General features: G+C 38.6%; 1 protein-coding gene across 1 annotated transcript in view; it reads right to left on the bottom strand.

Moving 5' to 3' along the window:
- The window catches only part of CCDC7 (coiled-coil domain containing 7), a 434096-nt gene that overhangs the window by 90597 nt on the left and 329634 nt on the right, over positions 1-13865 (bottom strand). The window contains 1 exon segment of the mRNA XM_063637339.1: positions 12309-12416. Coding sequence (XP_063493409.1) covers positions 12309-12416 — 108 coding nt within the window.

Raw genomic sequence — 13865 nt, 5'->3', positions numbered from 1 at the left:
GCTCCCAGCCCCAGCGACACAGAAGACGGGTGATTTCTGCATTTCTGCTTGAGGTGCCAGTTTCATCTCACTAGGGAGTGCCTAACAGTGGGTGCAGGACAGTCGGTGAAGCGCACTGTGCGCGAGCCGAAGCAGGGCGAGGCATTGCCTCACTCGGGAAGCGCAAGGGGTCAGGGAGTTCCCTTTCCTAGTCAAAGAAAGGGGAAACAGACGGCACCTGGAATATCAGGTCAGTCCCGTCCTAATACTGCGCTTTTCCAACGGGCCTGGAAAACGGCACACTAGGAGATTGTGTCCTGCACCTGGCTCGGAGGGTCCTATGCCCACAGAGTCTTGCTGATTGCTAGCACAGCAGTCTGAGGTCACGCTGCAAGGCGGCAACGAGGCTGGGGGAGGGGCGCCCGCCATTGCCCAGGCTTGCTTAGGTAAACAAAGCAGCCAGGAAGCTCGAACTGGGTGGAGCCCACCACAGCTCAAGGAGGCCTGCCTGCCTCTGTAGGCTCCACCTCTGGGGGCAGGGCACAGACAACCAAAAACTCAGTGAGAACCTCCACAGCCTTAAATGTCCCTGTCTGACTGACAGCTTTGAAGAGAGTAGTGGTTCTCCCAGCACGCAGCTGCAGATCTGAGAACGGACAGACTGCCTCCTAAAGTGGGTCCCTCACCCCTGAGCAGCCTAACTGGGAGGCACCCCCCCAGTAGGGACAGACTGACACCTCATTCAACCGGGTACTCCTCTGAGACAAAACTTTCAGAGGAACTATCAGACAGCTGAATTTGTGGTCTCACGAAAATCCGCTGTTCTGCAGCCACCGGTGCTGACACCCAGCCAAACAGGGTCTGGAGTGGACCTCTAGTAAACTCCAACAGACCTGCAGCTGAGGGTCTTGTCTGGTAGAAGGAAAATTAACAAACAGAAAGGACATCCACACCAAAAACCCATCTGTACATCACCATCATCGAAGACAAAAAGTAGACAAAACCACAAAGATGGGGAAAAAACAGACCAAAAAAACTGGAAACTCTAAAAAACAGAGCACCTCTCCTCCTCCAAAGGAACGCAGTTCCTCACCAGCAACGGAACAAAGCTGGATGGAGGATGACTTTGATGAGTTGAGAGAAGAAGGCTTCAGACGATCAAACTACTCTGAGCTACGAGAGGAAATTCAAAACAATAGCAAAGAAGTTAAAAACTTTGAAAAAAAATTAGAAGAATGGATAACTAGAATAACCAATGGAGAGAAGGGCTTAAAGGAGATGATGGAGCTGAAAGCCAAGTTTCGAGAACTACGCGAAGAATGCAGAAGCCTCAGTAGCAGATGCGATCAACTGGAAGAAAGGGTATCGCTGATAGAAGATGAAATGAATGAAATGAAGAGAGAAGGGAAGTTTAGAGAAAAAAGAATAAAAAGAAATGAACAAAGCCTCCAAGAAATTTGGGACTATGTGAAAAGACCAAACCTACGTCTGATTGGTGTACCTGAAAATGATGGGGAGAATGGAACCAAGTTGGAAAACACTCTGCAAGATATTATCCAGGAGAACTTCCCCAATCTAGCAAGGCAGGCCAGCATTCAGATTCAGGAAATACAGAGAACGCCACAAAGATACTCCTCGAGAAGGGCAACTCCAAGACACATAATTGTCAGATTCACCAAAGTGGAAATGAAGGAAAAAATGTTAAGGGCAGCCAGAGAGAAAGGTCGGGTTACCCACAAAGGGAAGCCCATTAGACTAACAGCTGATCTCTCAGCAGAAACTCTACAAGCCAGAAGAGAGTGGGGGCCGATATTCAACATTCTTAAAGAAAAGAATTTTCAACCCAGAATTTCCTATCCCGCCAAACTAAGCTTCATAAGTGAAGGAGAAATAAAATACTTTACAGACAAGCAAACGCTGAGTGATTTTGTCACCACCAGGCCTGCCCTAAAAGAGCTCCTGAAGGAAGCACTAAACATGGAAAGGAACAACCGGTACCAGCCCCTGCAAAAACATGCCAAATTGTAAAGACCATCGAGGCTAGGAAGAAACTATAGCAACTAACGAGCAAAATAACCAACTAACATCATAATGACAGGATCAGATTCACACATAACAGTATTCACGTTAAATGTAAATGGGCTAAATGCTCCAATCAAAAGACACAGACTGGCAAACTGGATAAGGAGTCAGGACCCATCAGTGTGCTGTATTCAGGAAACCCATCTCACGTGCAGAGACACACATAGACTCAAAATAAAGGGATGGAGGAAGATCTATCAAGCAACTGGAAAACAAAAAAAGGCAGGGGTTGCAATCCTAGTCTCTGATAAAATAGACTTTAAACCAACAAAGATCAAAAGAGACAAAGAAGGCCATTACATAATGGTAAAGGGATCAATTCAACAAGAAGAGCTAACTGTCCTAAATATATATGCACCCAACACAGGAGCACCCAGATTCATAAAGCAAGTCCTGAGTGACCTACAAAGGGACTTAAACTCCCACACAATAATAATGGGAGATTTTAACACCCCACTGTCAGCATTAGACAGATCAACGAGACAGAAAGTTAACAAGGATATCCAGGAATTGAACTCAGCTCTATATAAAGTGGACCTAATAGACATCTACAGAACTCTCCACCCCAAATCAACAGAATATACATTTTTTTCAGCACCACACCACACCTATTCCAAAATTGACCACATAGTTGGAAGTAAAGCTCTTCTCAGCAAATGTAAAAGAACAGAGATTATAACAAACTGTCTCTCAGACCACAGTGCAATCAAACTAGAACTCAGGATTAAGAAACTCACTCAAAACCGCTCAACTACATGGAAACTGAACAACCTGCTCCTGAATGACTATTGGGTACATAATGAAATGAAGGCAGAAACAAAGATGTTCTTTGAAACCAACGAGAACAAAGACACAACATACCAGAATCTCTGGGACACGTTCAAAGCAGTGTGTAGAGGGAAATTTATAGCACTAAATGCCCACAAGAGAAAGCAGGAAAGATCCAAAATTGACACCCTAACATCACAATTAAGAGAACTAGAAAAGCAAGAGCAAACACATTCAAAAGCTAGCAGAAGGCTAGAAATAACTAAAATCAGAGCAGAACTGAAGGAAATAGAGACACAAAAAAACCTTCAAAAAATTAATGAATCCAGGAGCTGGTTTTTTGAAAAGATCAACAAAATTGATGGACCGCTAGCAAGACTAATAAAGAAGAAAAGAGAGAAGAATCAAATAGATGCAATAAAAAACGAAAAAGGGGATATCACCACCAATCCCACAGAAATACAATCTACCATCAGAGAATACTACAAACACCTCTATGCAAATAAACTAGAAAATCTAGAAGAAATGGATAAATTCCTCGACAAATACACCCTCCCAAGACTAAACCAGGAAGAAGTTGAATCTCTGAATAGACCAATAACAGGTTCTGAAATTGTGGCAATAATCAATAGCTTACCAACCAAAAAGAGTCCAGGACCTGACGGATTCACAGCTGAATTCTACCAGAGGTACAAGGAGGAACTGGTACCATTCTTTCTGAAACTATTCCAATCGATAGAAAAAGAGGGAATCCTCCCTAACACATTTTACGAAGCCAGCATCGTCCTGATACCAAAACCTGGCAGAGACATAACCAAAAAAGAGAATTTCAGACCAATATCCTTGATGAACATTGATGCAAAAATCCTCAATAAAATACTGGCAAACCGAATCCAGCAGCACATCAAAAAGCTTATCCACCATGATCAAGTGGGCTTCATCCCTGGGATGCAAGGCTGGTTCAACATACGCAAATCAATAAATGTAATCCAGCATATAAACAGAACCAAAGACAAAAACCACATGATTATCTCAATAGATGCAGAAAAGGCCTTTGACAAAATTCAACAACCCTTCATGCTAAAAACTCTCAATAAATTAGGTATTGATGGGACGTATCTCAAAATAATAAGAGCTATCTACGACAAACCCACAGCCAATATCATACTGAATGGGCAAAAACTGGAAGCATTCCCTCTGAAAACTGGCACAAGACAGGGATGCCCTCTCTCACCGCTCCTATTCAACATAGTGCTGGAAGTTCTGGCCAGAGCAATCAGGCAGGAGAAGGAAATAAAGGGTATTCAATTAGGAAAAGAGGAAGTCAAATTGTCCCTGTTTGCAGATGACATGATTGTATATCTAGAAAACCCCATTGTCTCAGCCCAAAATCTCCTTAAGCTGATTAGCAACTTCAGCAAAGTCTCAGGATACAAAATTAATGTACAAAAATCGCAAGCATTCTTATACACCAATAACAGACAAACAGAAAGCCAAATCATGAGTGAACTCCCATTCACAATTGCTTCAAAGAGAATCAAATACCTAGGAATCCAACTTACAAGGGATGTGAAGGACCTCTTCAAGGAGAACTACAAACCACTGCTCAATGAAATAAAAGAGGATACAAACAAATGGAAGAACATTCCATGCTCATGGGTTGGAAGAATCAATATCGTGAAAATGGCCATACTGCCCAAGGTAATTTATAGATTCAATGCCATCCCCATCAAGCTACCAATGACTTTCTTCACAGAATTGGAAAAAACTACTTTAAAGTTCATATGGAACCAAAAAAGAGCCCGCATCGCCAAGTCAATCCTAAGCCAAAAGAACAAAGCTGGAGGCATCACGCTACCTGACTTTAAACTATACTACAAGGCTACAGTAACCAAAACAGCATGGTACTGGTACCACAACAGAGACATAGATCAATGGAACAGAACAGAGCCCTCAGAAATGATGCCGCATAGCTACAACTATCTGATCTTTGACAAACCTGACAAAAACAAGAAATGGGGAAAGGATTCCCTATTTAATAAATGGTGCTGGGAAAACTGGCTAGCCATATGTAGAAAGCTGCAACTGGATCCCTTCCTTACACCTTATACAAAAATTAATTCAAGATGGATTAAAGACTTAAATGTTAGACCTAAAACCATTAAAATCCTACAAGAAAACCTAGGCAATACCATTCAGGACATAGGCATGGGCAAGGACTTCATGTCTAAAACACCAAAAGCAATGGCAACAAAAGCCAAAATCGACAAATGGGATCTCATTAAACTAAAGAGCTTCTGCACAGCAAAAGAAACTATCATCAGAGTGAACAGGCAACCTACACAATGGGAGAAAATTTTTGCAACCTACTCATCTGACAAAGGGCTAATATCCAGAATCTACAATGAACTCAAACAAATTTACAAGAAAAAAACAAACAACCCCATCAAAAAGTGGGCAGAGGACATGAACAGACACTTCTCAAAAGAAGACATTTATGCAGCCAAAAAACACATGAAGAAATGCTCCTCATCACTGGCCATCAGAGAAATGCAAATCAAAACCACAGTGAGATACCATCTCACACCAGTTAGAATGGCCATCATTAAAAAATCAGGAAACAACAGGTGCTGGAGAGGATGTGGAGAAATAGGAACACTTTTACACTGTTGGTGGGACTGTAAACTAGTTCAACCATTGTGGAAGTCAGTGTGGCGATTCCTCAGGGATCTAGAACTAGAAATACCATTTGACCCAGCCATCCCATTACTGGGTATATACCCAAAGGACTATAAATCATGCTGCTATAAAGACACATGCACATGTATGTTTATTGCGGCACTATTCACAATAGCAAAGACTTGGAACCAACCCAAATGTCCAACAACGATAGACTGGATTAAGAAAATGTGGCACATATACACCATGGAATACTATGCAGCCATAAAAAATGATGAGTTCGTGTCCTTTGTAGGGACATGGATGAAACTGGAAAACATCATTCTCAGTAAACTATCACAAGGACAAAAAACCAAACACCGCATGTTCTCACTCATAGGTGGGAATTGAACAATGAGAACTCATGGACACAGGAAGGGGAACATCACGCTCCGGGGACTGTTGTGGGGTGGGGGGAGGGGGGAGGGACAGCATTAGGAGATACACCTAATGCTAAATGACGAGTTAATGGGTGCAGGAAATCAACATGGCACATGGATACATATGTAACAAACCTGCACATTGTGCACATGTACCCTAAAACCCTAAAGTATAATAAAAAAAAAAAAAAAGAAAATGTGATTTGTGGAAATCATTTTTTGGTATTCATTGAAACTTAATGTGTGGCCTAATATGTATTCAATTTTTGCATGTGTACTCCATTCATTGAGTGAAGTGTTCTATAAGTATCTGTTTAATATGTCTAGCACAGAAGGATTTACATCCTTAATAAACCAGTTTTTTTCTGCAATATTTGATAGAGATGAAAATAGTGTAGAGATGTTCAACTTTTGTAGATCCATAAATTCTGCACAGTTCTTCATACGTTTTGAAATTTTCTTTTTTTTTGTTTTGTTTTATTTTTTGAGACAGAGTCTTGCTCTCTCTCCCAGGCTGGAGTGCAGTGGCGCAATCTCAGCTCACTGCAACCTCTGCCTCCCAGGTTCAAGCAAGCCTCTTGCCTCAGCCTCCTGAGTAACTGGGACTACACGCGCATGCCACCAAGCCCAGTTAAATTTTGTACTTTTGGTAGAGATGTGGCTTCACCATGTGGGCCAGGCTGGTCTCGAACTCCTGACCTCGGGTGATCCACTCGCCTCAGCCTCCCAAAGTGCTGGGATTACAGGCACTAATCACAGCACCCAGCACGTGTCTGTAGTCCCAGCTACTCGGGAGGCTGAGGCAGGAGAATCGCTTGAATCCGGGAGGCGAGATTGCGCCACTGCACTCCAGCCTGGCGACAGAGCGAGACTTCGTCTCAAAAAAAAAGAACCTTGGCTTATAAAAAGAAATGAGGTCATGTCCTTTGTAGGGACATGGATGAAGCTGGAAGCCATTATCCTCACCAAACTAATGCAGGAACAGAAAACCAAATACCACATATTCCCACTTGTAAGTGGGAGCTGACCAGTGAGAACACATGGACACAGGGAGGGGAACAACACACACTGGGGTCTGTCAGAGGGCTGTGGGGTGCGGGGTACAGCATTAGGAATAAGAGCTAATGCATGCCAGGCTTAATACCTGGGTGATGGGTTGATAGGTTCAGCAAACCACCTTAACACACATTTACCTATGTAACAAACCTGCACATCCTGCACATGTACCCCGGAACTTAAAAAATAAAATAAAATAAAATTTCTTTTGTAGTTTTTGTATTTTTATCAGAATATCTTCATTTTTATTGTGGTAAAATATACATAATAGAAAATTTATTATTTTAACCATTTTAAATGTATGATTAATTGTATTAACCACAATCACTTTGTTGTGCAACCATCACCACCATCTATCTTCAGAAAGTCTTCACCTTTCTAAACTCGAACTCTGCCCATTAAGCAATAACTCCCTGTTAGCCTCTATTGCCAGGCCTTCGGAACCTTTACTTTCTGTCTACTTATTCTAGGTACCTCATATAAGTGGTACAATAAGATACAATATTTATCTTTTGTATTTGCCTTATTTCACTTACCATAATATTTCAAGATTCATTCACTTTGTAGCATGTTTCAAAACATGATTCATTTTTAAAGTGAAATAATATTTCATTGTATGTATATACCATATTTTGTTTCTGCATTCATTTGCTGATGGAGATTGGGTTGTTTACAACTTTTGGCTAATGTGAAAAATGCTGTTATAAACACTGGTGCACAAGTACCTGTTTTCAATTCTTTTGGGTCTACACCTACACCTTGAAGTAAATAGATCATATGAGAACTCCATGTTTAACTTTTTCATAAACAACCAAACTGTTTTTCACAGCAGTGACAGTTTTACATTCCCATGAACAATTTACAAAAGTTCTAATTTGTCTACATCCTTGCCAACATTACCTATTTTCTGTTTTTATAATGAGAGTCATCCTAATGGCTATGAAGTGATATCTTATTGTGATTTTGGTTTGCATTTCTCTAATGGCCAATGATACTAAGTATCTTTTGTAGGGCAAATTAGCAATTTGTATATCTCCCCTGGAAAAATGTCTATTCAAATCACTTGCCCATTTTTAAATGGAGTTGAGTTTTTTGTTAATTTATAAAACTTCCTTGTATATTCTAGACATTAAGCCCTTATCAGATATGTAATTTGCAAATATTTTCTCCCAATCTCTGGGTTGTGCTTTTATTCTCTGATACTGTCTTTTGATGAGAAAAGTTTTTAATTTTGATGAAGTCCAACTTACCTATTTTTTTCTTTTGTTGTCTGTGCTTTGGGAGTCATACCCAAAAAATAATTGCTAACTTCAATGTCATGATGCCTTTTCCCTGTTTTTGTCTCAGAGTTTTAATGGTTTTAGGTCTTATATGTAGGTATTTGGTCCATTTTAATTTTTGTATATAATGTAAGGTAAGGATTCAACTTCATTCTTTTGACGTGAATATCTGGTTTGTGGAAGAGGCTGTCTTTTTGTGGAAGCACTGTTTGTGGAAAGACTGCCTTTTTCCCAGTAAATGGTATTGGCAACTTTGCTGAAAGTTATTTGACCACATAGCAAGGATTTAATTCCAGTTTCTCAATTCTATCTCCATTGGTCTGTATGTCTGCTTTATGCCAGTATATCACTCTTTTGATTACCATAGCTTTATAGTAAGTTTTGAAATCAGGAAGTGTGAGACTTCCAAGTTTATTCTCCTTTTTCAAAATTGTTTTGGATATGTGTGGTCCCTTGTATTCCTATGATTTTTAAGATAGAGTTTTCTATTTTGCAACAATAACCTCATAAGTATTATGGGAATTTGATAAGAACTGCAGATTGCATTGAAGGTGTAGATCACTTTGGGTATTATTGTCACCTTAGTAATACTGTCTTCTGGCCAGGCACGGTGGCTCATGCCTGTAATCCCAGCACTTTGGGAGGCCAAGGCAGGCGAATCACTTGAGGTCAGGAGTTTGAGACCAGTCTGGACAACACAGTGAAACCACGTTTCTTCTAAACATACAAAAATTAGCTGAGCGTGGTGGCATGTGCCCGTAATTCCAGCTACTAGGGAGACTGAGTCAGGAGAATTGCTTGAACCTGGGAGGCGGAGGTTGCAGTGAGCCAAGATTGAGCCACTGCACAGCCTGGGTGACAGAGCAAGACTCAATCTCAAAAAAAAAAACAACAAAAAAAAACCAAAAAAACAAGTTCTAATCCATGAACATGAGATGTCTTTCCATTTATTTATGTCTTCTTAATTGTTTTCAGCATTATATGGTAGTTTTCAGTATGCAAGTCTTTTGCCTTTTGCCTTCTTGGTTAAATTTATTCCTAAATATTTTGTTCTTTTGATGCCATTGTAAATGGAACTGTTTTCTTAATTCTTTTCAGATAGCTCACTACCAGTGCATAGATATGTAACCAATTTTTGTGTGTTCATTTTGTGTCCTCCAACTTTGCTAAATTTGTTTATTAGATCTAACAGTTGTTTTGTGGAATCATTAGGGCTTTCTTCATATAAGATAATGTCACCTCTTGGCAGATAATTTTATTTCTTCCTTTCTAGTTTGGATGTTAACTATCTATCATCTACCTATCTTCTATTCTAACTGGTCCAGATAGATTTTGAATACTATTTTGACTAGAAGTTATCTAAACAGGTGTCCTTATATTGCTCCTGATCTTAAGGAAAACATTTTTAATCTTTCACTATTGAATATGATGTTAGTTGTGGATTTTTTGTATTTGGCTTTTTATCATGATGTGGAAGTGCTCTATTCCTAGCTTGTTTACTGTTTTTACATGAAAGGGTATTGAATTTGGTCAAATGCTTTCTCTGCATCAACTGAGAAGATCCAGTGGGGTTTTTTGTTGTTGTTAATTATGCTAACATTGTATATCACACTGATTGACTTTTGTCTATTGAACTATCCTTGCATTTGAGAAATAAAACTCATAAATTCATGATGTATTTTTTTTATATGCTACTAAATTTTATTTACTAATATTTTGTTGAGGATTTTGCATCATTATTCATAAGGGATATTGGTCTGTCATTTGCTTTCTTATAGCATTTCTGACTTTAGTATCAGGATAATGCTGTCCTCATAGAATGAATTAGGAAGTATTCCCTCCTCTTCAGTTTTTTGAAAGAATTTGAGAAGGATTAGTTTTAATTCTTCTTTAAATATTTGGTAATATTCACCCATAAAGTTGTCTGGTCCTGGATTTTTCTTTGTTGGAAAATTTTAATTAGGATTCAGTATTTATCTTAATTAGGGGTCTATTTAGATATTTCTTCATAAGTCAGTTCTGGTAGATTGTGTATTTCTAGCAATTTGTTCATTTCCTCTAGGTTATCTAGTTTTTTGGCGTACAATTGTTCACAGTGTTCTCTTACAATGCTTTTTATTCTTTTAAAATCGGTTGTAATGTTCCCACTTTCTGTTTTGATTTTTAGCAACTTGAGTATTATTTTTCCCTAGTCAATCTAGCTAAAGTTTTGTCATTTTTGTTCATCTAAAGTGTATCTTTTTTAAGCAGCATGTAGTTGATCATTTAAAAAAAAAAATTCATTCTGCAAATTTCTGCCTTTTGTGTGAAGAGTTTTATCAATTTACATTTAAAATAATTACTGATAAGGAAAGACATTTCTGCCATTTTGATACCTGTTTTTTGTATGTTATACTTTTTTGCTCTTCATTTCCTCTAATTCCATCTTTTTTGTGTTTAGTTGACTTTTTGTAGGGACATGTTTTGATTCCTTTCTCTTTTCTTCATGCATGCACCATAGATATTTTCTTTGTGATTACCAAGCAAATAATATATAACATCTTAAAGTTATAACAATTTAATTTGAATTGACACCAGCTCAACTTCAATCCATCCAAAAAGTATACTCTTATGCAGCACCGTCTAACTTATCCTTGTTGTTAACATCACAAATCATGTCTTTATATATTGTATGTCCATAACATAAATTTGTAATTATTTTTATATATTTGTCTTTTGAGTATTATAGATACAAAGATTAGAGTTACAAGCCAAAATTATAATAATAATGGCTTTTATATTTGCCAATGGACCTATCTTTGCCAGAGATCTTTATTTCCTCATATGGTTGAAGTTACTGTCTAGCATTCTTTCATTTTAACTTGAACAATTCCGGGTTTTTTTGTTTGTTTGTTTGACGGTGTCTTGCTCTGTCGCCAGGCTGGAGTGCAGTGGCGTGATCTCAGCTCACTGAAACCTCCTCCTTCTAGATTCAAGCGATTCCCCTGCCTCAGCCTCCCGAGTAGCTGGGACTATAGGCGTGTACCACCACGCCCGTCTAATTTTTTGTATTTTTGTAGAGATGGGGTTTCACCATGTTGGCCAGGATGGTCTTGATTTCCTGACCTCATGATCCACCTGCCTCGGCCTCCCAAAGTGCTTGGATTACAGGCATGAGCCACTGCGCCCAGCCTAGAAGTTTTAATAGGGCGGGTCTACTAGTAATGCCGTGATTGCCAGGAGTTTTTCATATTCTTTTCATACTGGCTTTTGCTGGAGCACTCCTTTGACAGTTCCACAAAACTTTCTTACCATTTGAAGAGAGACATTTCCTAATTAGGTATTCTCTTGGTTGCTATAAATCTGTGACTATTTTCTGGAGCTCTGACAAAGTTGGTTCTGATAGATTATTCTAATTTTTTTCAATGTTTCTGTCAGGAAATGACAGTTTGGATGTTTTCAGTTTGCCATTTGGCTCATGCTTGCCTGTTGCCTTTAAGGAGTGATTTGAAAGCTACCACAGAACACTTTGGTTTTATCTTATTAGAAAATAGTCACTTAACCACACTACCACTACCTTTCACATATATTCTAGCTTCTTCCACATTCTGACGATCTTTTTCACCATTTGACATTGCAAACTTAATAATAAGCACATCACAAGGCAGCCATATTGCCTATATGGTACTAGTTCCATTTGTCTTTCCATCTTGTTGTACAAAAGATGGTATAAGAAATGACAACTATGTCCTCAAGGAACTGTTCATATAGCATCTAGTTTATGTTATGAAAATTCACAGTAGTGGAAAGCCTATATGTATTTTGTTTCATGAGTAGGTAAAGGGAAATATATGAAACATTACAAAATTAATGTTGTCTGATGGAGTAAAAACACGTAATTTAAAGATACACTTAATTGACATGTAGATTGATTGAGCAGAACGAACTTAAGTTGAGAAAGACTACTCCTTCTTTGAATTTCCTGTTTTTTAACAGAACTATACAGTTGAAATATTTTAATTCTTAGATTGTGTTCTACTGTATCCAAACATAAATCTGTACTTACCGATCACTTTGTTTAAATCAAATCGAATTATTAGGTCACTAATTGATGGGTACACTGCTGGAAGATTTTCTGCTGTATCTGGAAGTTCTGAGGCTGCTTCATTTTTAACTGTAAGAATAACAGATTGTCAAAGTAGTTGATTTAAAAAACTAACATTTTGCGAAACACCTAGGAATGCATGTAACCAAGAAGGTGAAAGATCTCTACAACGAGAACTGCAAAAACACTGCTGAAAGAAATCAGAAATGGCACAAATAAATGAAAAAACAGTCCACGCGAATGGATTGAGAGAATCTATGTCATTAAACGGCCATACTGCCCAAAGCAATTTACAGGTTCAGTGGAGTCCTATCAAACTACCAATGTCATTTTTAACAGAATTAGGAGAAGCTATTCTAAAAGTCATATGAATCAAAACAGAAGTCTAATAGCCAAAGCAACCCTAAGCAAAAAGAACAAAGTTGAAGGCATCATACTACCTGACTTGAAACTATATTACAGGGCTACAGTAACCAAAACAGCATTGTACTGGTACAAAAACAGACACATAGACCAACTGAACAGAGTAGAGAACCCAGAAATAAAGCCATATACCTACAATCATCTGATCTTTGAGAATCCCAGAAAAAAATAAGCAATAGGGACTGCTTACTCAATAAATGATGCTGGGATAGCTGGCAAGCCATATGCAGAAGAATGAAATTGGATCCCTGCTTTTTATCATATACAAAAATTTAGTCAAGAAGGATTAAAGATTTAAATGTAAGACTTCAAACTGTAACAATCCTAGAAGAAAGCCTAGTAAATACCCTTCTCAATATCAGCCTTGGCAAAGAATGTATGGCTATGTCTTCAAAAGCAATTGCAATAAAAACAGAAATTGACAAATGGGATCTAGTTAAACTAAAAATATTTTGCACAGCAAAAGGAACTATCAACAGAGTAGACAGACAACCTATAGAATAAGACAAAAATATCCATGAACTATGCATCTAACAAAGGTCTAGAATCTATAAGGAACTTAAACCAACAAGCAAAAAAACAAATAACTCCATTATAAAGTGGGGCAAAAGACATAAACAGAAACATTTCAAAAGAAGACATACGAGTGGCCAAGAAACATGAAAAAAATGCTCCACATCACTAATCATCAGAGAAATGCAATTTAAAAGCACAATGAGATACTATCTCACACCAGTCAGAATGGCTATTATTATTGAGATGGAATCTCACTCTGTCACCCAGGCTGGAGTGCAGTGGCACAATCTTGGCTCACTGCAACCTCCGCCTCCCAGGTTCAAGCGATTCTCCTGTTTCAGCCTCCAGAGTAGCTGGGATTACAGGTGCATGCCACCATACTTGGCTAATTTTTTTTTTTTTTGTATTTTTAGTAGAGATGGGGTTTCACTATGTTGGCCTGGTTGGTTTTGAACTCCTGATCTCAAGTGATCCACCCACCTTGACCTCCCAAAGTGCTGGGATGACAGGCATGAGCCACCACACCTAGCCCAGAATAGATATTATTAAAAAATAAAAAATAAAAACAGATGGCAAGTC

This window comes from Symphalangus syndactylus, chromosome 4, assembly GCF_028878055.3.
Source record: "Symphalangus syndactylus isolate Jambi chromosome 4, NHGRI_mSymSyn1-v2.1_pri, whole genome shotgun sequence".
Taxonomy (NCBI): domain Eukaryota; kingdom Metazoa; phylum Chordata; class Mammalia; order Primates; family Hylobatidae; genus Symphalangus; species Symphalangus syndactylus.
This window is presented reverse-complemented; position numbering and strand designations above follow the sequence as displayed.